The sequence below is a fragment of the Bombus vancouverensis genome, chromosome 4 (assembly GCF_051014615.1).
Source record: "Bombus vancouverensis nearcticus chromosome 4, iyBomVanc1_principal, whole genome shotgun sequence".
NCBI lineage: Eukaryota > Metazoa > Arthropoda > Insecta > Hymenoptera > Apidae > Bombus > Bombus vancouverensis.
In genome coordinates this window covers 9422777-9450558 of record NC_134914.1, presented here as the reverse complement: position 1 = coordinate 9450558, position 27782 = coordinate 9422777, and the positions used below count along the sequence as shown (strand labels likewise).

At 38.1% G+C, this 27782-nt stretch overlaps 1 protein-coding gene across 1 annotated transcript in view; it reads right to left on the bottom strand.

Annotated features, from left to right (window-relative positions):
- Positions 1 to 27782, bottom strand: part of SK (small conductance calcium-activated potassium channel) — a 229888-nt gene that overhangs the window by 151513 nt on the left and 50593 nt on the right. The window contains exons 2-3 of the mRNA XM_033334367.2: positions 9239 to 9738; positions 558 to 828 (exon numbers count right to left, since the gene is read on the bottom strand). Of these exons, the coding sequence (XP_033190258.1) occupies positions 558 to 828; positions 9239 to 9696 (729 nt within the window). The 5' untranslated portion in view covers positions 9697 to 9738. The remainder of the gene's footprint in view (positions 1 to 557; positions 829 to 9238; positions 9739 to 27782) is intronic.

Below are 27782 nucleotides of genomic sequence, written 5' to 3'. Positions count from 1 at the left end.
TTATACTTTTACTAATATAACGCTCTTAGACGAATAATCATAATTAAAATAATACAACGAAAATAATACGAAGATATAAGAATAATATACAGAAGAATAAAATACATAGAAGACGTAAGAATAATAAACAATCATGTTTCGATATTACCAAAACAGGAAATTACAAAAGAAAGATCCTCATAATTTTGAGTATTAAAAACCACCCTCCACGAATCTATCTTCAAAATCCACATCCTTTCTCACAACCAAACCCAAGACTATAATCCAGATTCGCCAGATCCAAGCGAAAATCCTGACAACAATACTTTCTGCTTTAAAACAATCCCCAAGAGAAATGGGCATCCAGGTTTTCCCTCTCGCGACGCGAAAGCATGATAAACGTACACAAAAGTGAATGGGGTACGGGTGTCGAGCAATCCAAGGAGACGGCCAATGTGTGAACACATTTGGGTGGTATGCGCGAGCGCGCGTCTACGTGCAAGTAGGTGGATGATGGCAGGTGGGTGCACTGCAGAACCTTTTTGTTTGATCCGTAGACTGGAGGTTGGGGTGCTTACCTGACGGAATTGTCGAATACCGCCATTGATCCGCAACGAGTCCGCTGCGATGCCGGCAATTCCATCGCCAGGTTCGCGCAACTGCCGCAAGGAGGCAGCACTCGGTGTCGTGCCGGTGTGTAGGGGGCAACAACATCCGGAGCAGCAACACGCGGACGCTTCCGGTTGCGAGCTTTGCCGTATTATGCGTGCACTCGGCGACGTTGTGACTAGAACCGGAGGTGGCGGCGCCTGGCAAGGGCAACAGTGATGCCCGCTTTTCACGCTTTCTCTGAAATGCAGGTAGATCGGTGTTACTGACAGAGTGAATTTAACTCTATAAATAAAGAGACTATCGTCGATAGATGAAACGGAAATTTCGCGAAACGCGGCTAACATTCATGTTAGATATTCAGATTCGAATTGAGTTCGAGACATAGAAATCGCTTATTGACGGCTTTATTTTATGATTAGAGTCCTGAGGCTTCCATGACTCGGATTATCACAACACTGGTACACTGAGCACTGATATAGACAATACTGTTACGTACGATACCGAGGCTTCCGGATATAAGGCACATCCAAATAAAAAATATTCCCAACATTCTGCTAAGATTGAAGCCAGCTTTATCAGGAAGAACGCACTGCTATCTCGTTCTCTGTTGAAGCTAGCTGCAATCTTATGAAAACGTTGAGAACATTTTCCTCTTGGCTAAGGTTTATACTCGTAAGCCTTAAATAGTTTTGAACGCGGCAATGTTATCTACGACAATACTAAGTGTAACAGTGTTAATTATGATAACTCCAACTGTGAAATTCGCATTTATGATTACTCGAAGATATTATAGTTTGGTATATATTGGTATGATACTGTACTTTGCTGTATAAAATAAATACAGTCTACCTATATATCAAGGTATCTCGCATCGTAATGGAGAGATTCACGAAATATTTTATCCACAAAACTGCTATGTTTATAAAGAAGTTGCATTGCGAATTAAACGAGATGTCGCAACAGTTAACAGACTTTCGAAAGTTTTGTTTGGATTCCTCTTAATTAAAAATGGATATTGTTAGCTATTTGTTGGGAATCCGATAGCAACGGATTATCGAGTTTGTAAGTTTGAAGTTGGGTTTGGAAGTTTACTCTATTTGGGCTGTAGATCGTGGACAATGGAATAGCGAAGACTCGGTGGATCAATCTTGTTCTTTATGAGCTAATACTACTAATTTTGTGAGAATTTCTTGGTATAGTTCTCTATTAACGGTGGCACAGAAATGAGAAAATTGAGAAGAAAGGATGATGAATATCTCGGTGAAAGAAAACGAAACGTTATTAATATTACCCAGGGAAACATGAAGGTAAAGTGGTAGAAACATGATTTCTTTGTAAAATTCTCCTCAGATAGCTCTCTAAGTTTCTATCCATTATAATAAATCGGACACTTTAACGCACGAATCGAAATCTCAAAATTTATTTAACCTGCTCGTTAAATTAGATTTATTCTATTATGTATGTAAATTAATTCGGTGTCCTTTTAGCAAAATTAAAATTTTATTTGCCAGTAGCGAAATATTTACGCGTTCACTACTAGGATCACACCTTTATGGAGCTTCAAAATTAATTTATGTTTCGTGTTAAGCTTCGAAACCAATGATATAACTAGAATACAAATGCGTATGCAGATTTAAATTTTCACAAGCATAACCAGAGAAATGAAATTTAGGTAGAGTATTGTTTCGCCTAGCAAATATTGTACCTGGTATTTGAATTCGAATATTTTTCACATTTTTACATACTATGTGCATTGTGTACATTTTTGTAAAATATAACAAAATATTTATGCTATACGAACAACTAAGATACTTGGATAAAAAAAAGTAATAATAATACCTCCAAAAATGATTCAAACAAGAGATATCAAGGAATATATAGATCACTTGAAATCAAATCTAAAGTTTTCTGTACTAAAATAAAAGGCACACACGTATTTCATTATCAGCTCTCATTTAAAATCACCATAACTTGTTCTTTTTACGCACCAATAAAACTGCTTTCGGTTTGATTACGAATTCCAGTATAATATTGCGGTATAATCATCCTGGGAACGTTATAATATTATCGCAAACACGTCGATCGTTCAAACACAAGAGCATTAATGAAATTTCATTCGATGAACAGGAGACGACGTTGTCAATTGGTATTGGGTGTTAATTATCTTATGCAATTGGTAAACACGCAAATGTCAATAGAACTATTGCTTGCAATGCTTGGTATATATTATACACATATATACAATATATTATATACATGTATGTACGTATGTGTGCAAATTTGAGCAATGGTACAGAGACGCAGAACACGCAGTAGTCCAGTATCGGCGAAGCATTGGGATCGACACAATACCACGTTTATATCGAGAACTTATACGCGATTATTGCACTATATTCTGTTAAGGAGTTCGATTACATGATTTATGATACAGATGGATTAATTGTTATTATTAAAAGCTGAATTGCTTATCGAGATAAAACACGAGCGTTTAAAAATCCTCGACAAGATCGATCTGAATACGAAGATTAGAGGAAAAAAACATAATCAGTTCATTTTTGTTATTTTCTTCTTAATTTTTTCATTCTGTTAATTTTTAAAGTTATCTTATGGTAATATAAAGTATTGAAATATTACTTTAACATGACATAGTCAAAAATGAAAACAACCTGTTAAGTACAAAGTTATAAGCATCTTAAATATTGTCTTTAAGTTGTCGAATTTCCAAAGAGCAAAGGCACAACTAACAAGGCAAGTAATATCGTGACGCTTCCTATATTTTAATATTATGGCGTGCGGTGAAATTTAAAAATTTTGAAGATAGTAGGACGATATATATTCCGATAGATACACATGAACGCGAGTGTACGTACGAATCATTCAACACCATCCACGATCGGTAAAACGGTCCATTCGATCAATAATCCCCCAATTTTGATAAAGATCAAATTTCATATATTTTAACTAGTTGGTATTCGCGAACGTTGTGAGGATCGTTTATTCTCAGCGGATAATACAAAAAGTTGGATGTTTCGCGAGATATCGAGCAAACCGAATAGCTTCAAATTAATTGAATGTAATATTTACCTCTGTACACTCTGTAAATATTATCTCGTAAGTAGTAGTACTAATACACTAAGAAAATTAGCAAACACGGATACTGTGTCGCCAGAGTTATCTAATCAGTAGCAGTGTGGTAATTAGAATTAATTCTCCCATGTTATAGTATGGACGTTCGTTTGTATCTGCATGGAGAATAACCTTCTAGAATCTAATTTAGAAGGAGACTACTCGTGGTTTTTAAATGTACGACGTTAGTGTGACAATTTCACCTGAAGAGTCTTTTTATATGCAATTAAAAACATATCAAGTTACCCCAATTTCTTTCTGACAAGGAACAAAACTGTACAAGCGCCATGTAATAACAAGAGCCGAGGTAATAAAAGCGAAGAAAAGGAAGCCAAGGTGATTCTCGACGGGAGTAACTAATTCGATTTTGCCCGCAGAATGTGCTCTCGAGCATTGTGAAGACAGAGGAGCCCTCTCTATCCCACCGTCTTTGTGAGCTGATTGTGAGTGTTCTCTAGTTCGAACGTTGTCGACGCTAAGAGAAACCGTCATCTTGAAATATCGTTAACAGTAGCCCTAATTAGAGAGAAAGCCTGAGGTTTCGTTGCTTTCGTATTCTTCGAACCTAATAACCTGTCATTATGACGCCCGTTAATTCCAATTTTCCTCGTGAAGTAACGTCGATTAAGTGAAATCACACGATTCAAATTAGAAACGACAACAGAAGAATATAACTGGCATTTCCTGCTTCTTACAGGGAAACGATTTTAAAATTCAGTACATTGTCGCCCCGCAAGTCCCGTGTTACTACACTTGCCATTTTATGTAGTTTTCGAGCTAAACGTGTGTCTTTTCATCTCTTCTAGACATTTTAAAAATATCATACAACAAACACAAAGGTGTGAAGCAATTTATTTCAACGTCTCGGCGGTCTATGGAAAAGTATCGTTCGAAGAATTTCACGAGATCCACGAAGAGCCAGGTATATCCGCTGCCCGACCAACGCTATTCCAAAGCCTTCGCCCAGCTCCATTTAGATATTATATTCGAGCCCATATGTTATCTCAATGAAAATTCCATGCCCGTCCTAGCCTTCCGCGTTTCGACTGATCCCTTTCCAGACACCCTTCCCATAAATCTTTAGCATGCCATTCCTTCCTACAACTTCGTGCATCGCTGGGAACAATGCCCGTGTACCACCTGAATATCTAGAGACTCCATTAAATGGGATTAATTTATCGACGTCCGTTGTGTCATGTTTCATGTGCCATGTGCAAAGTTTCATTCCTTTGGAAAAGTATGTACTTTGCGAAGCTCTTAATTTAGACCGAATACAGCCGCGTCAGCAGGTAGATGGATGAGGACAAGACAATTAGTATTATACATAATAGACTGCCAGACAACAGATTAGTGACAGCTAATGTCCTTTCATAGTATTGGATTGCTCGAGAAATTCGAGGTTGTGTGTCGAAAATATGTTGCTTTTGAAGTACGAGAAAAGAAGAATGTGACTTGTTACGAATATAAAAAGTACTTGTCAAACCGTTGCCAAAATGTTTCAGCAAGAAGTTTCGCATTTTAAAGAAATGTCAAGCTGTTTCTCAAAGTTCCTCTGCTGCAAGTTCCTGTCGCCTCGATACCGACAGAACATTTATTTTGTTTCAGTTTACCTTTGTATGAAAACCATCAAAACGAAAAAAATTGTGATCCGAACGAGTTTAACCTTCTAGTTTCTGAATAATCTCCTGTACTTTGAATTTGAAATGTCCGTCAAAAAGAGACAGCGTTCGCAACTTCCTCGCCGAAGGAAGTTATTCTACAATTTCTCGTCTCGAAAACGAATCCATTTCCCAGTCAAAATTGATTCCGCTCCTAGCTCCCACCCGCAACAGTTCCCATCAGGATACAGACTATCAGGACAGAATAGCGATATCGTATTTAGAATTCCCCTTCGAAAACAGGGATCAATCTCTTTTCTATATCCTTTCAACAACGCAAACAGCATGGAATTTTAATAGATATACAAAGAATAACAGCATCGTTGAAGAGACGGTGACGATTTTCGATAGTCCAAAAATGCAATCCTATTCTCTGGACTCTTAAAATAGGAGAAGTTCGTTGTTCCTAAGAATCCAGGCTTCTGACCTCTCAGGATTCGATCTTTGACCTCGTAAGAAAGGTTTCAGAGGTGGAAGTTCGCGCGAGGTCGTTTGGTCCGCAAGATGTTCTAGTCGCAGACGGAAAGAAATGGTGGACTGTTTTCCGCGTGAGTGCTAATCGTGGAGAATGAGAAAATACTGACGAAACATTTTACCAAGGTTAGGCTGCTTTCATCTTGCCCACGATTTCAGCCTGATTGCTGGCCTAGCATAAGAGGGCCAATTTTCGCACTTTCCTCAGGGGTGGAACAGATAAATTCCTCCAATTGGCCATCTTCTTAAACGCCTGCCAGGGAATTGTTGTTTCGGTAAACGCGAATATATCTGTGATGACATTTCAAGAATCTGGGTTTTGTTTATATCTTACACAAAAGTTATTAGGACATCTTTAATTTACATTCGAACCGTAATATTTTGCGTGAATTATAAACTTCGAATTACGTACATTTTTTAATGAAATTTATAATATTGTGGCATCTTATACAGAGTGTTAAAAAATTAGCGGTAGTTATAACACGTGATTTTAGACATGAAAATGATAAAGATAGTTCGTACAGAAGAATACCATTTGCCGAATTATTTTCCAACTTAATGCTTTCCGGCGTCTCTCAATTTCGAGACAAATATAATAACAGCGTTACTATCTTTAGGCGGAAGCTTACATTGATCCGGTTGTATTTCAAATCAAATACGGAAATCACTAAAATTTCTATAATAGGATACGCTTCTTTCTAGAGATTCCTCTCAAAATCCTTTTACAATTTCTTCCTTTCCAAATATATCACGTACTTTATCTCACGTTATATCATAAAGATGTAAGAGCTGCCGACAAATTTTACGCTCCAGAAATCCTCAAAGAAACATTTCGTGTGGCCGTACAAGAAATCAACGAAATGGCGTCGTATCGATGCTGTATGGTTGATCGTTTCCCCGAACTCTGCGCGTTCGAATGTTTTCTTATCGTTCGAAGATAAAAGGAAACATTGCAGTTTTCTGACAGAGAAGCGGAAAATAATACGAGCGAACGAATGAGAGGGATTCGAAAGATACGACGCTGTAAATAGAGTTTGAGCCGATCGAATACCTAGGATGGCCTACGTAGGATACGAGTATATCACAGGAATCTGCCTCGAAATAGAGCACGAGGTATTTCGTGTACATCGACGACTCCGTTCTGATACATCGGCTTGGAACGACTCAGCCAACGAGCAGGATTATCACCGATCGTAAATCATTTGGTGATTAAACGGTGTTAGCTCGCTCTGCTCTTCGAATAGACTGACCACTTAGGTCAGACTGTTACTTTACTATCTTAGCTACGCTTTATGCATCCTTTCTATTGTGTGGGAAACGTTAGTCACAGTTGAGGCCCAAATGCTATCACAGTTGATATATCGGATAAATAAAACACATAGTTAATTTGATGGGAAATCTTCTAATTATAAGTGGGACAATTAGGTTGAGGAGGAATCGGATCTCTTCGATTGTTTCAAATCTAAATCATATCAAAGAATCAGTGTCGAAGTTCGTTGGAAAAATAGACGAAATGTGTTAATTAACTTATTCAACTAAGAAGAATTTGTTCGTCACTCGATTTGTCGATCTTACGAATATCATGATTTCTTTGTTGAAACATATCCTATCTTTGTATATGTCGCTTCATTTCTTCAACACAGCAGATGACTTAGTTCGTTCGTCGAATTTTCCTTTGCCGTCTATAAAATCGCTATTCGAGCTCCAAGTTATACGAGAATTTCTGCATACGGTATATCACAGTTACAGTTTATACAAAAACAATCTGACTCCGTTAGTTACGAGCGTAAATTTCCTAGAATACCCGATATAGCTCGTGTAATATCTCCGGTTACACGCACAATATCCTGAAATATAGTTCCTTCCTGTATTGCAGCACTGGCGTGGTATTGCCTTACGAAGTACATATAAGGAAATAGGGGTTGGCACAAATTTGGAAATAGGAAATAGCAAACCATGCCGGGAATAGGGGCTGCTAGATCACGGAGGATTTCGAAACGAGGTCGGAGCTTAACACTTTGCACCGGAAACCTACGTGAGCGAAACCCTTTTTGGAAGTATGGCGTTCAACTGCCCTGTTGAACACAAAAGAGGACGATCTGCCATACAACTAAATTTTCTAACAAAATAGCACCGTCTCTCATTGATACCGATCTTTGTTATGAATCGTATGAATTCAGTGGTGTACGAAGGAAACTTAGAAACTGAAATGTCGTGGAGAGATCTGATAAACGGTACAGAATAGGTTTCATTTCGTAACCTAGATGATCAGAAGCGTTAAGTTCTAAAATGTTACAGACCATAACGTTCCAGGGATTATCTTCAGTTCCATTGCAACCCTTCTTCAACGTGCGTCGGGTTGTAAGCGGAACTTCTAAACTTCCTTAGTTATATAAACTGAAACTTTCTTGCGACGATATCCCGAATATTCCCGCTGTTTCGTAATTACGTTAAATTGGGGATTCACGTGGTAATCGTCGATTCGGTGATGCACGCGACGTAACGGATGAGGGCTGGAACGTGTGACTAATTAGAAGCGAATCGTTCTAAAATGTGTGAAATTAATCATGGTTAATACATAGGGAAGCGAACAATTTGGCTTACGTGCTTCGATTATCCAAACACCGAAAATGTTATATTGGTTAAAATATTACCTATTGAAAATTTATATACAGGGTGGTTGGTAACTGGTGGTACAAACGGAAAGGGGGTGATTCTACGCGAAAAAAGAAGTCGAAAATATACAATAAAAATTTTTCGTTTGAGGTTTTGTTTTCGAGAAAGTCGACTTTGAATTTTCGCTCGGTACGCGTGCACTTTATCACGTCTCGTTATAACGGACCTCACTGTAGATTTTTAAAAAAATTAAAAAGAAAGAATTAAAAAAACATTTTGTTCTATATTTTCGACTTCCTTTTTCGCGTAGAATCACCCCCTTTCCGCTTGTACCACCAGTTACCAACCACCCTGTATAATATAAATTATATATATTATATATCAACCGATATAATCAACAGAAACAGCATAGCGCTTATTACCTCTGCGCAATCATACAGAATTATGTTATAATTAACAATTACTTTGTATGATAACTGCTCGAATATTTTCACAAACGAGTATAACGAGCTTACTGTGGCTACAAAATGCCATTGTATCCACCATTGTATCCCAGGAAATCAACGTACTAATTAATTGGATCCAAGTATATTAAATCTTGTATGGTTTGGTAGTACCTTCATGCGTCTACAAGAATTGTATAAAAGTGAAACGTAAAACTTGATAAAAAAACATTTCATTAGAAACCAACCTTTGCAAATACTTTCCACTGTATCTCTTGACAGGTTCAGTTAAATGGTGATCCAGTGTAAATGCTAAAGAACACGACTTACCTAGACACACTTCTGGCCAGATGCAGCGCCGACGAAGGAGCCAACGAGTCCCTACGATCGCAGCGACACCTGTGTTGGTGGGAAGATTGCCTGGTCCTGTAACCGGTAGGCATGATCGTTTGCTGCACTTGCGGTTGAGGCTGTGGCGGCTGTAGTTGTGACTGAGTCTCGCCGTCTAGCCTACAGTGCAGCTCGATGTCCGGTACCGATCTCGTAGCCGGATCCTCGGTGGTGCCGCTCTCCTCGGAGCCGCCGAGCCCCGAGACGGACAACTGTGGCGAGGCAACCAGAAAGGTTGCTCGATCCTGTCGCGTGAGCACCGGCTTGCCCTGAGACGCCGCGGCAACAACGACCGGCGGGGGTGGCGCCCTGCTAAGCAGGGCTGCCGTCTCCTCGCTCGAGCCGTAATCGGTACCGTTCCCACCCTCCTGAGAGCCGACATTGCCGTTTGTGTTCATCTTGCGGCCAGGTTCTTTTCTGTCGCGTCACGTGGCCATTTCCTGTAACATAAACATGCAATGTTACTTTCACGATAAAATAACTAGTATTTCGGAAAAGCATGAAATACGATTCTAATACTACAACTACCAATCGATAACGTGTACATAAATATGTTACGCATACTTAATTAGACTATATACTGCTTGATTTTTAAAGCGATATAACGAAGATGAATGGGGATATGTGTGTGTAGTAATTGCGAATACAAAAGGTTTAATACCAGTCGTTTTGATTGGTTTAATATTTCTAGTGTTAACGATCGACTCGTATAACAATTTTTCATAGTAATTTTTACGACGATGTGTTTTTGAGGATTTGAAAGATTCATCGATGATAAAATAGTGAAATTACGTGATGAATTCATATATTGCATGCACCACATACATAATGAAGCTGATTCAATTGCTCGTTCGTCTTTCTTTCAATCGATTTGCTGTCCGTTAAAAGCGAACTTTTCTTCGTTCAACTTCCGTCTGCAAATCTAACGTAACCCGATGTTCCTCGAATCCCGGCAATTCCACGAAATCCAAGAATCAATGTTACTGAGTTTCCGATGCACGCGTGAATATTGACTTCTAACATGCCCGTGTGTAGAGACACGCTCTAAACTTTCGAATATCGACAACCGATTGAACGTGTCGTTGGCTTCAAACGTACGGTCCTTGACTCCACCAGATTGCCGCCTCGTCACGAAACTTATCGTTTTCGTTCCCTCGTTTACTCGTTTGCAGATTTACCGCCTGTCATGCCTTCGTCGTGCAGTTTCCTCACGTATCCGCTAAAATACACAAGCCTGACCGAGGCTCAGCGCGATTTTCCACGAGATTTCTCCTTAAATATGGCAATTTAAATTCCAAACTCCAAAGAAACCAGACCAACAGAATTACGATGCCGAACAAGTCACGTTTCGAAAATTCTATTATTTATATCCAGCGTTTTCAATTTTCGTATTTTATTAGGTTGCAAGATATAATCTGCAAAAAATGTTATAGGAAAAACTTTATTACTAATAGACATCCGAAGTATTTTCAATCTTCTCGGAAATTCCAAAATGCAGTTTACAAAAAATGTCATATGACGTTTGGTTTTATTTCAACCAAATTACGAACAAATATTAAACGTTCCTTGAAATGAAAATTCTAAATATTAACTGTGTATATTTTATTTCCATTTTCATGATAACACGATACAATCGATACTACCTCCGCATGGAGAAGTAATGCAAAGGATTAATGACGCAATTGCTAATATTCAGTAAAATCCTCAATAAATTTGTAGGTATAATAAATTTCATACTATGTACATCGATATCAAGCTTGTATCAGCATTTCATATTCAGAAGTGAGAATGTAAGCATTCGAAGCGATCTTATTTTGCACGATCGCGATTAGTTGCATTATAGGTAAAGTAAACGCGATCAATCTCTAGTATCCTATAATACAGAATCTGTTGCTACGCTCGTATTTCAAGCTGCGTTCAATATTTGCCTACGTACTACCAGCTAAAAATTTCCAATCACAGCCGCACTGTTTTTCTTATACTTTTCTTTTTATATGCAACGCAATAATTAGCTGACTTGTGATCTGAAACATTTACTTATTCAAATTCACTTGTTTTATTAATATATTTGTTTTTGTTGTGCAAGAAGAATATATTATTATTATTAACAACATATAACTTTGGGTTCTTTATATAAATTTATACTAAAATGTTACCAACAAAACTTTATATAATTTATAATATTCTTATTTTTACTTGTTGATTACGTTCCTACAATATGGCCAGAAACAACGAAAACGCTGTATATTCGTAAGACATTTCAATCTTAGAATATAGTAGAGTAATTTCCAAATATACTTGCTTGTCTATCATTCTTGGCTTCATAGTTGAAATACAAAATACCACAGACAGGAAAGAGGCGGGCTCGATGAGGATAGAGTAAATGTGATCTTCAACGTATATCGTGCACCGGGTGAATCATGGAAATGAAATTCGCCCTTACCTTCAATTCGCGGACGTAAATGAGGAATAATGGATGAACAGAGCAGCTAGTCGGTCTTTTTCGTTTGCCAGTCTGAAAAACTCCGAGCCATTTCGCAATGGCTGACGAGAGATGCGAGGCTGGTGCAATTTGTACGGATGCCGATTGCTGACCGCACGCAAATTCGAACGTGATAGAATCGAGGAAAATGGGACTTGAACGATCTTTGACCTCTTTTTATTTCCTCTTTGCCGTGAATACTAACGAAAATTACATTTTTCTCCTTTCTAACGAATTCTTTCACATCGACGAGTGGCGCTTGTAGAGTCTGCGATGGATACTTACAGGACTAGCTCTAATATCAAAATCTTCTTACATCGTAATTTACCGGTTAATATTTAATATTAATGAATCGAAAAATTACAAATTATAAGTTACAGACTTGTATAAATAGCTTCTACGATTTTATATTGAATAAGACAATCAGCTAGCTTGTAACAAAATTCACATGTAGAATTTCACTTTGACTGTATTAGCAAAGATGCTGTTACACAAGAAAATCTATTATCTCTGACAATTAGGCGGTAACAACTAAAATTTCGCTAATAACACCATGTATAATTCCATCGTACAATAGAACTGGACGTACGTCAAGAATTTACTATGTATCCTTTGTTCGCCTTTGTTTTTGCGACATAATTAATTTACATTAACTGCTTCCACCGTACTATTTCACTGGTGTATAGTATTTCACCTTCAAAAATAATTATATATTCGTAGCACTAGCATTCTTTTTATCAATCACACAAATAAATAAACATTTCCTTTTCTTTGGTTTTTGCAGTAAATCATGATTGACTCTCCCGTGTTTCCTAAATCTATCCCAAATTTGAATATCAAAACTTCCTGGCATTATCCTGGTAATCGAAGTTTTACATTCGGCTCGTTCGTTTCCTACGTTTTATCGAGCGCTCTGAAAATGCATCACCGTTTCAAACCTGCACGATAGCATCGCTCTGGTCGGTGAAATCCTCGGTGAACCTGAATACGTTCACATATTTGGCCGGAGGGGCGTTTTATTTAGTGCCGATCTAGATCGGCCATACTCGCGTACATCGCATCCAGGCTAATAATTAAAAGGGTTTGCGATCACTGAAATGTCAGGAATCGTTTCATCATGTTCGCAAATGTCAAGAATCGTTTCACCTTCGAACTTTTCATTCGTTTTGATGTTCTGCAGCTACGCTGTTACAAGGAAGAAAGGAAGATATTCCGTGCAAGTATATTTTTCGAAAAATTTATACGGAAGATCGACCCGATAAAAAAAGGAAAATAAAAGAACCGCTGAAAACATGCAGCTGCACGGTGCACCGACAGACGCGTGGCAAGTCGACGCATTTCCATTTCGCCGGTGAAGGAAGCTATTTTCGTTCTTGATGAGAAAGCAGACGCGACGAAGACGGACGAGTAAACGTTTTCGAAACGATGCGAGATCCGTTCTCGACGTTGATATTTTTAAAGTAACGATCCCCCTCCTCTTGGATAATAAATTAAAATCTAATAAAAGCAACGAACGACGATACAACCGCGGAAGCAGCAACGTTTGCAAGTTTAAAGAAACACGAAGAACACGAAGGAACATTGAAATAATTGAAAAACACAAGATAGCACGTATAGTTACGAGAACGTAATACCTACGCAAAATAGAACTCAACCTCTTTTCTTTTTGTATGACGTGACTATAGGACAGTTTTCAACTTCTCAGTCACATAGTTTGCACTCGACTAACTTTCAACCAAATATGAACTCTCATCTAACCCGTATGAGCACGTACACGCAGATATATACGGAAATGTAAGCGCGTTCTTTTATAAAACTGCATGGATCCCTTTAAAGCTGGAGGATGTAGACACGTTGAACGACAGGATAGCTACTCGAACTTCTTCCTCGCTAAACCTGCGCATTACACACGAAGAAGTATGAGATCGAGCCTGAAAGCAAGGAACATTGTTTCAACGAAAGCATAGAAGCTGTACGAATAGGAAGCTGGTTTTTCCACAACTTTAAAACGAGTTTTCGCGATAGCGAAGCAATGTATTTATTTCGCTTTGTAGCTAATTGAAACTTTTTAAAAAAGCCACCATGATAAGCCAGGATAAGATTGGTCGATCGTTCCTGTTGAAAGACGTTTGAATTTTATTTAAATTCAACGTGAATGATTTTGCATATTGAACAAAGATATAATTGGAGCTTTAATGGAAACTATTCGTTGAATTTTTCACCAAACCTTTTCAACTTCCGTGGAGAAACTTCGTCACCTTAAATTCCCGTTTTCATGAAAAATTTGCATAACACGCAATTTCCTACATAACAACAAGCCTATTATTACGCGCCGCGTGTGCATCTCGAAAATTGCTTTTGTATGAAATATTCGCTGCCGAAAAGAAGAGTCACATGGAATCTTCATACCTGTCTTTTAACGCTTTAACGCTAGGACCATCAAAAATATACAAAATAACAGGTTTTTATTAAATAAGCAAATTTGTGTAAATAAAAATCCTGTATTAAAAACGATATAAGAATTCAGGACGTAATCCACAAGTGTGGTCGAAACGAAAAATTCATAATCCTTCATAGAAATGTTATAAATTCACATCAGTACATTCAGCGATTTGCATGATTTTTTCGCGAAATATTAAGTTTCCATATTTTTTCGCAACTGAGATATAAATTTCTGAATTACTAACTAAGATTCTACATTTTCATCGATTCGTCCCCATGCTATCTTCACAGGAAGCACATTTCTCCAAAATAATCGCGTTATAGAAAAGAGAGGGAAAGAAGAAAACAAGGTAAAAGAGAAAAGAGAGAAGAGAGAAAAGAAATTCCACCTACGAAACCATTATGTTTTTTCCGTGCTTCTGTTATCGTTGCACTATACGATGCGACGTCTTAGCAAAAATGAATGCAAGAAGCCCCGCATTCACCGACGACAATTTCTTCGCCTTTTATCGTCGAGCACGGCTTCGAAGTGTATAGCCCTGTGGAAACAGTTCCGCGTGAGAACGTCCCACTGTTTATAATATTGTCATGACGAAGCCGTACGCATTAGAAACGGAATGGAACGTGCATTCCATGTGCACGAGACATCACGTCGAAAACGTGTCGCTTGTTTGCCTCTCTCTCTCTCTCTCTCTCTAGTTTCCCTTCCAGTAGACGACATCCTCACGAAAATAGGTTTCTGTATATTTACGCAAGTGTTCGGGGTTTAGCCGCGAGCCTTTCTGTCGAATTGCGAACAGGATTTCGATAAATGGCTCGCGGAATGCCACCGTATCCACGTTGCCTTTGACGAACTACTCGGCTGCTTATTCATCCAGTGGTTAATTTGACCCCTCCACATTTTCAATAGAACGAGTTTGTACTGTTCGAAGATCAAAGGTTTCGAGTTCTTTGATTAAGACTGTGAATAGCTGGCGTTCGATATTGCTTTATACACAGTCAAGAAAAAATTCCGATAAGTGAAGAAATGGTATATCGCACTTATTTTAGCGTTAATTATTGCTAGTAGCCGAGCTACTTTTTTGAGCCAAATATTCTTAAGCTATCTCTAATTATTTATCTCGAAACGTAACATTTTCGACAATAATTTCATTAACCAATCAAACCACAAACTTGAAATATCTTATCCTCCAATTAATTCTTGCTTCATCATTCTTTATGCGCTCGACTTCACGAGCAATCGTCAGAACGTAATAAATTTAAACCACCTCGTAACTCAAGAAGAAGCCTCCACACGATTTGCTAGAAGGAAATGAATGCGCCCGGCACGCAGCCGCCTCATTTCAGACGTTCTTCCCCCATTTCGTCGACTCAGCTGTTACGTTCCTTGCACATTGCTCAAATTTTCCTTTGTTTTTGCAAAGAGAATTCAGCATCGTCCCAACAAATCTTCGTAGCTTCGTTTGTCGAGCGTTTCACGACCTATGAGCCGGATGAGTGACAAATTAATCGCTGAAACAGGTCGCTTTAATTCGCCTTGAAGCCTAAGTATTCTTGGATGGTCCTTCTGCGCGGCATTATGGAATTAGGACATGTAAACGCGAAGGACAGGCACAACGGCGCACTTGGATGTCGTGTTTGAAGCCGTCGTTCGCCTGCCTCGCCTCTGTCCATTAATTAGAGTCGCGACGAAAGTCTAAAAGACGACCTTCGTTTCGAGGATCTTCGAGAGACGTTGATCTGCGGCTTTCTTCATCGCAACTGATTTATCAACGTTGTCCATCATCACTTCCTACTCATCGAAATTCCCTTTGACGAACCTTTTTTGATGTTTGTATGGCCCCATGTTTATTTATAGTTAGGTTTAGAGAATCTTACGTAGCGAACTATTAGCAAAGTATTTTGACATTTTTGATGTTCTATAGAATCTACTTTGAAGGTTTTATTGGTATCTTAAATTATATATTTATAACCGCGAAGAGCTTAAAAAATTCTACACTGTTTAATAACTAATGAAAGGAATTAAAAAAATTTAGATTCATATTATTAGTACTCTTCTCAAGAGCAATGTATAAAATTTGCTCTTAGAATTATCATACAAGAATTCTCTCTGAATACATAAATTGCGGATCTGATTTCTATCTACTCCAGATTACAAAGCTCTATTATTATATGTTATATTATATACTCGCATATGAATTATTATAACACCTCTCCACAATTTTGACTTTTAGTTGTATTTTTAGTTTTATGTGTCTCGAGTCAAGTTGGTATCATACATGTAATCTAAAAGTACGCGTGAACTGGAATCTGCGTCGTGTGCAGTGAATGGTTATAGGTTGCATCCTGAATGAAATTTTTTATTTTCTCCCTTTTTTTTATCGGAAAAACGTATGAATAAACATTCGATCTGACAACAGTCAACAAATAGTAAAGTGGGTTTTGAAACGTCAAAAATTCGAAAATTCCTTGACCCCAATTCGCAAAAATTTGACATCGATGTACACAGGTGTATCATGCAAGCACTAATGAGTACGTTTCAGTGAGTTTCAGCTCGTTAAGGCTTCTAATTGGGTATCATTGGAAAGACGTATTGCGTCTCTGGTGAATAAAGCTTCGATAACTCGACATATGTGCCGTATCTCGACCAGCGATACATATTAAGTTAGGGATGAGAATCGAGGAGAGGCTGGTGTTCTTGAGGCACATTAAGACGAGCTTATCAGGCTCGAGCAAACTTCGCAGGAACTTTGTATGCTGACGATGAAGACTACCTGTACGAGTTCACGCGTTACAACAAGACTGATACAGCACGTGGGCTAAACGGGAAAGTTATTAGATAAAGACGCAAAGCGATATTTTTGTGTTTATTCTCCTTACCTTTCGTACGGTAAATTCGACGAAATTAAAGTAAAAATACCTTTTAAGCAATGTAAAATTAATACAAACTAGAAAAATTTACCTGATGATTTGAAATTACACTCGTAAAAATATGAATTTGCATGAGAAGACGTACTCTAAATATATAAGTATAATTGAAAAAAAGTGACAATCTAAACGTTTACAAGCTCTGAAAACAAACAATAAAAGCTAAAATCCTGATGAATAAGAAACACTGAATCCTCTTCGTATCCGTACAAAGAAATACAAAGCAATCGACAAGATTCCAGTTTCTCTGGACGAGTCCCAGCCATTTTATTCGATCTGTTCAAACAGTTCCGTACAAATATGCAACTTATTCCTTTAAACGATTTCAATAACCGTAGAATTGGTTGGGGATCAAGTACAAACCGAACGAGTTTATTGGATTTTCTAAAATATTCTAACAGCCATTTTCCCAGTCGATTCCACCCTCGGAGAACTTAATTCTGTCGACTTGCTAGAATCACTTCCGGTCGCTGGGGAACATAGGGACACGTCAGACTTGGCATTCACAAGCCAAGAAACGGGAAAATCAGCGTGCAGGGTGAGAAAATCTCCGAGTTTCGAAAGTAAATCCTCTCAGCGCCGCACGGCTGCCAATAAAGGGGAAGAACGAGCACGCCAGGGGGTGACTGCAGTAGAAGAAGGGTAGATAACAGTGGGCACGACCGTAAAGTAGCCTCAGATGAAGAATTGGCTGGAAAGGCGGTGGAATTTCAGCCGATAGCGTGTTTCGTGCAATCGCCGTGTTGCCATAGGTGTCGTTTTCGTCAGAAAGTTTCGCTCGCTATTGCTATCTGAAGCAATGCATCAAACAGTCCTTGTGATTAGATAGCACTGCAACGTTACTCGCTTGGATCGCGAATTGATGATTGGTGAGAAGATGATTGGAAGAAAAATATAGATAGAAGAAGAAAGAATATATCGAACATTAACTCCTTCATTGTATAGTACGAACACTCCAAAAAGTAGAAACTGTTAAAATTTATATTTGTTGCGGTAACATACACTGGCTCGTGAAAATATTTGAATGTTCATCATAGAAAGATTTTATGTCCATAATGTATGTATTATATAAAACGTTTCGAAATTTTTTATTAGTATCGTAATGAGACACAACGATTATAATTAATTGATAAAGTTTCAAACCAATCTAGAAATGTATATAGAAATTACAAGATATTTATTACACACATATACTCAATAAAAAATTAGTAGATGAATGATCATCTCAAGCATCACACGTATATAACATTATTGTATGTATATAACGTATATTATATCACTATGTATCCTATACAACTCACAGTATTTTGTACTACGATCGAACGAAGTAGCAGCAATGTACAGAACTTATGACAAAGTACAGATTTAGATCAAATCTCATGGTTTCAGACAAATCGATACCCTTCAATGGATTAAACGCTTGTCTATAAATGTAACATCGGAAAGATATTATGAGCATATAGTTTATTCAGATTCGATCGGAGTATGCGCAAGACCGTAAACTATGTAACCGGCGGAATCTATACGTTCAGGAAACTCGATTATACCGCGTGACCTTCTGCTTCCGAACGAAATCGAATCAATCCATCTACAGAGAATGTTACGTTTTGCAGTAGACGGTTGACGAACCATTGAATATTCGTTGCGCCAACGAATCTGAACAACTAGCGAATCCCTTGGTTAAACGATTCACCTGACAGATTTATATTCGACCAAACTTTCGTCGAGGAATTCTTGCGAGAGCTCGAGATTACGCGGTTCGTTTTGAATTTAAATTAGCTCGGAATTAAATTGCAAATTTTCAGCTCACGTGTATCGGTGCATGGAAAGTTTAAACGTAGCCTGCCAGTATTAATATGTTGGTACGTGTAGCCCATATTCTCATGGACGGCGTTACCAGCTTGAGAATCTACTGAAGAAAGATCTACGTTGAATAAAGACGAGGATATCATATCTAGATATTCACACATTTTAGAGATGTGGCAATTATCCTCAAAATTATTTCTCATTTCTCAACACGTGGGCACAACTAAAAACTTACTCTTTCGTCAGCGCTGTAAGTGGGCACGACTGTTGTCATTATATTGGTAAAATTTGAAATGACAATGTATATAGAAATTACAAAATATTCGCTGCAAACATACACTTCGTGAGAAATTAGTATGCGATATGAATAGTTATCCTAAACGTACGTATAATTAGTGGTAAGGCTGGTCTTACCAAATAGTGATTAGTACAATTAATTATTTACAATATATTGTATAATACAAATAATTATTATTCATTCATAGTACAATGAATCGAGTGTTCAAATATATTTTAAATTACATTTTCAACTGTGACTTCTATTTCGTGCTCATGTCTCGTAGCGTCTAATGAAATTTGAAAATTTATCAAGTACGCGTGTATCAGGCAAGTTCTTAACTAAACGTATTTGAATTCGAATTTACTCCAAACGAGGCTTCAAATGGGAAAATTCTAAGAAGATGGAGGAAACATTTCGTCGAAGATGCTAGTAGCACGTGTTCACCGCAACCGGAAATGCATAAGCGTACCGGTTAAGGTTTCGTTGGGTTGTTACGTAGCAATTTGCCGCGGTTGTCCGTGTTTGTACATTCGATGAGTCGGTGACGCGAGTGACAAGCGGCAGACCGAGCGTTTAACGAGCTCTAAGCTGCGACGAGTGACATTTCCGGCAGAATGGCTCGAAATATTTGGCCGTCAGTGCTTATCGATTGTTCTTCGAGGAGATCACCACGGATTAATTAGAACGGTTCTAATTAAAGTTTGCGGTGAAACCAAATAGTTATGCAGCTTAGAAATTCGAGCGTCTTTGGATCTAACGAATAAATCCTCGCGAACTCGAGCGACCGCCAGATCAATATTTTAGTGCAACGTTTCGAATTCTCTTTCGCTTCTTGCAGCGTGGAAACTCGATTTGCTTCGTGCGTGTATTTGTAATTTTAAGTGGCGGAGTGAAAAAGAGACAAAATTTTACTTGATCTAAAGGATGGAAGGTTACTTCGTTTGAGAATTTATTTAATTTTAGAGATAGAGTCTTGCAAATATCTCCAGGAATGGTTCGTTGAAAGTAGTATTGGCTTGGACAGGTTTACTAAGATGTTACAACAGTTTACTCCTCGAAGTAGGTCAAGTTACAAGAAGGATAAAACTAACTATTTACAGCCCTTTTACCTAATCCCATGGGTATTTTGGTGAAAGAACCAGAAAACGGTCACATAAAGTATCGAACAATAAAATATACAAATTTATTTCTGCTCTAAATAAACAATATGGAGCTGTGAGCAATACCTAATAGATATTAAACAATGAAAGACATATTTACTTAAAATTAGGTATTCGAAATTGAAGTGATAAAATTCATGAGCTTCCGAGGATAAACGTTACGTGAGTAAAAAAGTTAGGATACCGCATTATCATTTCCCCCTTATCATATTTGTAATAAAAACAAATCGTCAATTAGCAAGTTCAAATTAATTGACATCGTTCCCCTGCTAGAGCTTACACACGGATGAATTTATACAAGGGACGAAGCACTCTCGAGATACGAGTTCCAGATACGTAAATATCAAAACTTTGAACACTAAAGTACCTACTGAATCTGCTAGCAGCAGAAGTTTATACATAGTTCGTAATAGACGAGCAGAGATCAAGTTTGATTTACGAGCCGAATTTATAATCGCTTACGAACGTCACAACGAAATTTCAAAATCTCTTTTATGACACATACAATATACATATAAAAATTCTCTTTACGTAACCGTTGGAATACCTTCATGAGCCACTGTAGATCTAACAACGATTTTCAATTTTGGAACAGATAATAAAATAGAGTGTTCTCGAGTTTCTGGGCCAGAAACTTGGACAGACATAGCGGTACCGAATTACAGGCAAACGTAAATTCCAATCACTACACGCGATCGCACGTGCATTTGTCACAAACAACGAAACGGCTGAAATCGAAGCGCACTTCCAATATTTTTCAATCTATCCACCGCGTTTCACCCCGTTCTCATTCCTATCGTACGTTCTACCAAAGCAAACTCTCTAATAAGATAGGTTGACGAGCAAATATTTTCGCATGCCAGGTTTAACCTGAAATTTCTGCTAATCGTGGCAATATCAGAGGTGAAATTAAAATCTTCACTTCTTGCTTGCGTTTTCTAAGCTGCCTCTATCCCGTATTTAGTAGCGTTCAGCGATTCTCGTTTTGTTGCGATAAGCATCTGTGTATACCTGTTTCACAGTTTCTCTTCTTCTAAGTGTAGTTTTACCGCAAGTTTTATTTCTATTTTCTCCGCTATAATAAACAATTGAAAAATACAGGGTGGTTGGTAACTGGTGGTACAAGCGGAAAGGGGGAGATTCTACGTGAAAAAAGAGGTCGAAAATAAAGAATAAAAAAAAATTTTTTTTTTTTTAATTTTTCCATCGAGACAACGATCTACAGTGAGATCCGTTATAACGTACCGCACGCGTACCGAGCGAAAATTCAAAGTCGATTTTCTCGAAAACAAAGCCTCAAACGAAAAATTTTTATTCTATATTTTCGACTTCATTTTTCGCGTAGAATCACCCCCTTTCCGCTTGTACCACCAGTTACCAACCACCCTGTATATCTGTTGTACTTTGAAGTAAGTAGAAAAGCACAGTTGTTATATTTTCATACAAATATCATTCTTGAACAAAATCATATAACTAGCAACAATTGGCATATATATAATTTAAAATTCCACGATCACACATTTGCTTTTTCCCTAACACTTTTTAACACTATCGTAATCTTCGCATGTATATGTCCTAATCTAACTCTTGTTTTACTAAACAAGATGATGGTTGATACTTCAAGAAAGCCATTTGCATACACCTAAGACAATGAATTATGCGCATCTACAACGATTCTTTCAAATCTTCCTTTAACAAATTTGTTACCAATAAGAAGCATAATCGGATTTAAAACGATACAAAGAACGCAGCAGAGCTAATACGACTATTGACTGCCGTGCTCCAGAGTATTGTTCAACGTATCCTTCTGCCTGTGAAACCTTCCTATTCCTAGAACGAATAAATGCGTATTCCTCACGGGGCACGGAATGTCGCTGATGAAACACGCGAAATGCTTATACAGGCCTATCTAATAGCGCGGACTGCGATCGATATGCTGCCATTTCTAGTTTACGTAATACATATTGCACTTGCGTTCACCGATGATCCCTCGAAACGTGTCTTGAACGCACGGGTATGCATACAACCGCGTCGTGTCGAGTGGATCTCGAACAGAGATGCGAGGCCACTCGAAAGAGAGTCGAGCGACGAAACAGAGCGGCTCGATGGGCAGCGTCGATGATGAGTCAAGAATCATTGGTTCGTTGTATATCCGCTTGGTAACGATAACCTTTCCGCATGGCAAACCACCGCTTTCCAAGGTTCAAGAGCCTGTGTCCAGAGATAAATGGCAATGGGCATTGGCAATGGGAGTAGCCGACTATGTGAACTATTTTTAGTTTTCGTTGATGAAATGAGATGCCTGTTATTTGCAGCAGATTGGAATAAAATTCTTATCACGACATAATCTTTGTTATCTTAATTGCATATTTCTTATATACGTTTTGTGTGTATTATTTTTATATGTATTCTTTGTGTAGATTTCTACGTGGATAATTTGACAGAGGAATAGTAAATTCTAAAGGAAATAATGTTTCTATTGTTAAATGACTGAATAATTTTCATTGAGCAAATCGAGCAAATATCTACGAAATATACAATGCTTACTTTCCTCTATAGAGGCACGTTCATAGTGACTCAGAACAATAATTAGTACGCTGAGGCAAAAATGACAGATGAAATGAATGATAACAATAATAATTGGCTATAAGATATCACCTTGTTTCTTGGTATTTATATCTTTATAGAAAGATCTCATTGCTAGGTGTTATGGCAACTAAAAGGAAAAATACAACAGAACTAAACGTGTTGAAAATATCGTGATGTGGTCGTGAACAAAATTTAAGATTCATAAATCTGATTTTGTTGAAGTTTGCGCAAAATACATAGAATTGAACATCTTTTCTTGAATTAGGTACTAAGTATGTAGGTGTATGCATAAAGTCGTTAGAAACTTTGACTGCCTATTAACTTGAAGGTTCCACAGTAACTTCTAATTACACCGGATTACATAGTCATGCGAGTTACAAGTATACAGTGTTATATTACAGTTTAAAAAGTATATGCAAAAGTTCGTTTGCGTATGGCAAAAAATTGAAACGCATTATAGGTATAGGCGAAAAGTTAAGTACGAGATTAAATATAGGGACGTCGAAACAGGCGGAGAACTCACGACGAGGTCACGTTTTAACAAAAGTTTCCGCTTTCTCGAAGTATTGTAGAAGTTGCATAGGCCATGAATACCTTGGCTATATGCACGCCTCTCCCAAAGGTGTTCCTTTTTTTCGCACCTCACTTCCACGTGGCCATTGTCTCTCTCCTCGTTCTGTCTCTCTTTCATTTTCCAACGGTTATGATCGATCGCAGGAACCGCGTTGCACGATCGTGCGTGTGGAAACGTGGAAAACTGCCGCGAGTTTAAGCTCGCCTCGACATGAATTTTCAACGGAGTGAACGAGCATTTTATGCAGAGAAACGTCCCGCCGTTTGTTGGGGTTTCAATTTACGAGCGTTGCGCGTATATAAAAAATGAAGTAAATACGATTGGAATCTGTATATACGATTGAATATTCGACGATGGTTTAAATGCAGGTAAAAAATTTCAACTGCATCCGATATCGGAATTATCTGGAAATTTAATTCATTCGTAACAATGGGCATAACAAACGAACAGAATTTTATTCAAAATAATTAGGGTAACAAACTATAACAATACAGCTAGCAATAGAAATGAAGAATACGAGCGTAACGAGCAAATTATGACTTTTGTGCGACACTATAACCACATGGAATCTGCAATGTCCGAACTTGACGAGCATATATATAGGCTGCTGGAATTTGATCTGATTAAGGGGCATCTGTATCAAGAGCGGCTTGATTAATACGATCTTATACCGCAAATCACTGACAAATTAGGATACTTGTCGCTAAGATGGTTACGTCTACGAACGATGAATACGTTCGCTCTATTTTTATGAATTAATGGTAAATTAGATTATACAATGGCATTATTAGATTCAAATGGAACTTAAATCTTATTTACCATGAATCAAATCAACAAACACAAATTCTTGCAGCATCAAGCAGCGCCGTCAACATTTTCAGAATGCTTCCGTCGTGTGGATATAGTATACGAAAAGAAGCACGTAGGCAGTTAACAGAAGCGAGCAATTCAAACTCATAGCGGGACGAGCAAATGCTACCACGCGAAAACAAACTTGCGACATGGTCACTTCTCGCAACTGTCTACTTTAATTAACCTTTAGCCGCTTAGTTAAGCAACAAAATACGGAGGGAAAGGAACTTGAGCTTTCTGCTAATCCGACGTAATACGAGCTTAGAAACTTGTCGCGGATACGGGAATTTCAAATTAAGTGGAATCTCGAAAGCACGAAACGATTGATAGCTAGCTATCAAGATAAACCAGCACTCGTCCACAGACCTCGGTTTGGCCTGTGTCTATAATCAATATTCATTAACTTAATTAACTGATATATAAGAAAGAGAACAAAGCCTGTTCTCACTAGTGCTTTCTTTGAAGAGTCGACCACATAGCCTTGTCGGTGTCCTCAATCTCCAAAACCGATTGCACTGTAACTCAGCGACTCTCGTAAAGGTTCATCGATTCTTCGTTATCGATAAGTTGGCTAAAAAATTGCGAAAAGTTGAAAAATGGTGAACGAACTTGACGTCCTAGCCACTTTGTTACAAATTTCCTGGTTTAATCGATGCTTATAGCAATGGTGGAGGAACGATCTCAGCCGGCAGTTCAGCAGCGCGTATAATTCACTGAAATGGTCCTGTAAATTTCCCTTTTCTAATTGTGCCTGTTAATCACCCTTGCTGGAGCGCAGCCACACCTGATTATTCGTTCTTGCTTTTTTTGTGGAGAGTTAAGATCGCGGAACGAAACAATTAGAGACATTTGCGACTGATAAATTGTGTTTTAAGACAGCAGAGTTTATTCGCATTTCTGAATTGTCTTGATAGAAGACACGAAAGTCTTACATCTTAGAAGAAGCATCTTACATCTTAAAATGAGACGACGAATTAAGAATAATAAAATTGTCTTAGAGGTTTCAGAAACGCACTTTCATAATCTTAATAAATTTCTCTTTAGGCTTGCACTTGCATTCTGTAAAATTTATACGATTATTTGCTGGATCCATATTTACCAGCAGTCGGAGACAGTGTATTTCGATATGTTCGTAGATTTTTAAGACTTTAAGGCTTGTCATTCTAAAAATACCAAACGAAAAGGTTAATATTAGACCCATCCTGTCAGTTCAATTTTCCTATTTCTAAAAGTAAATAATTTAAAACCGAGTAGACTACCATTTCATCACTGTCCATTCCTATTAAGGACAGTCTCGTTTGGGATTCCATTGAATAATCAGAACGTCGATGGCGAGCGTCGCTGGTGTCGCCGAAAATACATCCGGCGAACGATCTTAATCGAATTAACGTCCGTCAAGCGTAATCGAGGATCGTCTGGCGAGGAACGACCGTGCATAATGCAACGTTGAACCGAATGACCTGGCTCTGGTGTTCGATCGTTTTCGACGGCTCGACTCCAGCTCGACGTGCTTCCAATTAATCGGTAACACACTGACGAACACCGTATGTCCCTGTCCTCGTGCTGGTCTCACGTTGAATTTCGACCAAGCTGCATCCAGGGTGTCGTTATTATTCATGAATTCCGGAAATTTCTTGCTTATCCTCCTGACGTAGCCGGTCATTAGTGCGTACACGACTTACTCGTGTTCCGAAATGTTTTGCGTAGATTTCGTCGAAGAAATCGAGTTCTCTTGGAAAAACAGACGCTAGTTCTTTTAATTACTGGTCACACACAGTGGTTCGCGATTTTAATTATCCTCTATACTACGGGTATTATACTTTTTTCTTCCGTTTCGATTCTCCTCCTATCGTCTCTTTGAGCCAAGAGACTTTAATTAAACGTGGCATTCTCCTATTACGTAGCTTCCGTCTTCTTTGCGCTTCGTTCTATCGTTTCTAATGCTCTACAAGAACCTTTATTAACAAAACTTTTTTAAACGAAGCGAATAGTCTCTTTCTTTCTCCATTTCCCTTTACATTTTCCTATTTTCTGTTAGAGGACAATACAAGAACAAAGAACGAAAAGGAAACCTATTCTGTTCGTGTAGCAGAACGGTAATATTCGACGATAACCGAAAGTGTAATAGTTTCCACTCTAATCATAACGTTAATTCTCCTAGGATTCGAATTTGCAGCACCAGAAGCTGAAATAAGTGGATTTTGGTCACGAAACCCGTTACGAATTCTCCCGATACACGTGCAAAATCTAATATAGGAAATGCATTTTTTTGTTTTAACCTCCCCTGATACAAAAATGCTACGTAGCTTCTGAACCGTGACAATACAAGTTTCGAGGAACGAGCAAATGGAAGATGAAATTTATGGTCGGACTAAGTAGAATCGTGTAGAATGCACGGAAGTTAAGGTCCTCACGGTTATAGCTACTTCCTTGCAGCGTATTGAAGCAATATGATTCAGGTTATAGTGAGACATGGTCTTATGTGGAAATTCGTCTTATGATTCAATTTTTATGGGCTAATGTATGTCTGTCATGTTTTCCTCTCAACTCCTACTGTTATGATCTGTAGTTCCGTTTATTTATTTCTGGAGAAGCTGTAACCCGAAAAAACTAACGTATTATAATTGTAATCGTAATTTATTTAAGGACCACTTTGTTATAATTACCAATTCAAGCGTAGCTAACGTTAAAAAGTTAAAACTAAAATTTCAGGTTTTTCCTAGAAAGCTGCTCAGGTATAGTTTTAATTTTAGCATAAGTAAAACATCATAATGTTGATCTGGAAGACGTCAGGAGACATCAGTTTCTATCGTATGATCCTATCGTATTATTCTATCAACACGAAAACCATCCAGTCATATGACATCAAACGATATCGTTATTTTTCAAGCAATGAATCCCGAGCCAGCAAAGTTTCCTTCGAAGAAGCGTTCATTATCGTTTTTCAAACCTCTTTGCCTGGTACTATACACAAGAGAAACTCTAGAGGATCACGATTTTCTCTTTGTCCTTCGGCCGCTTTCATCGAGACGAGATATCCAATCGAGTCTACGATCCTCGAATCGATCATCCGTAACGCGTTGCACACCGGAAGCATCTTTTGTAACGGAGATGGAAACGTCTCGTGGCCAGATATGTGTTTTACTTATTTTATCTCTCGCGTTCGGTACGACGGCTCTTTTAAGATTATTGGGCGGAAAAATGTGAAAGGCTTGTTACAAATGGAAGTACCAAGGGGCAACGATTTTCGAATGCCGTGCTTTTTTCAATTTGTGTAATGCTTCCTGTTCGTATATGCGTATTGTACTGAATATAACTTACAACCTCCTTCCCTGCTTGATGACGTACGTATGCAATGTTCAGGATTGCAA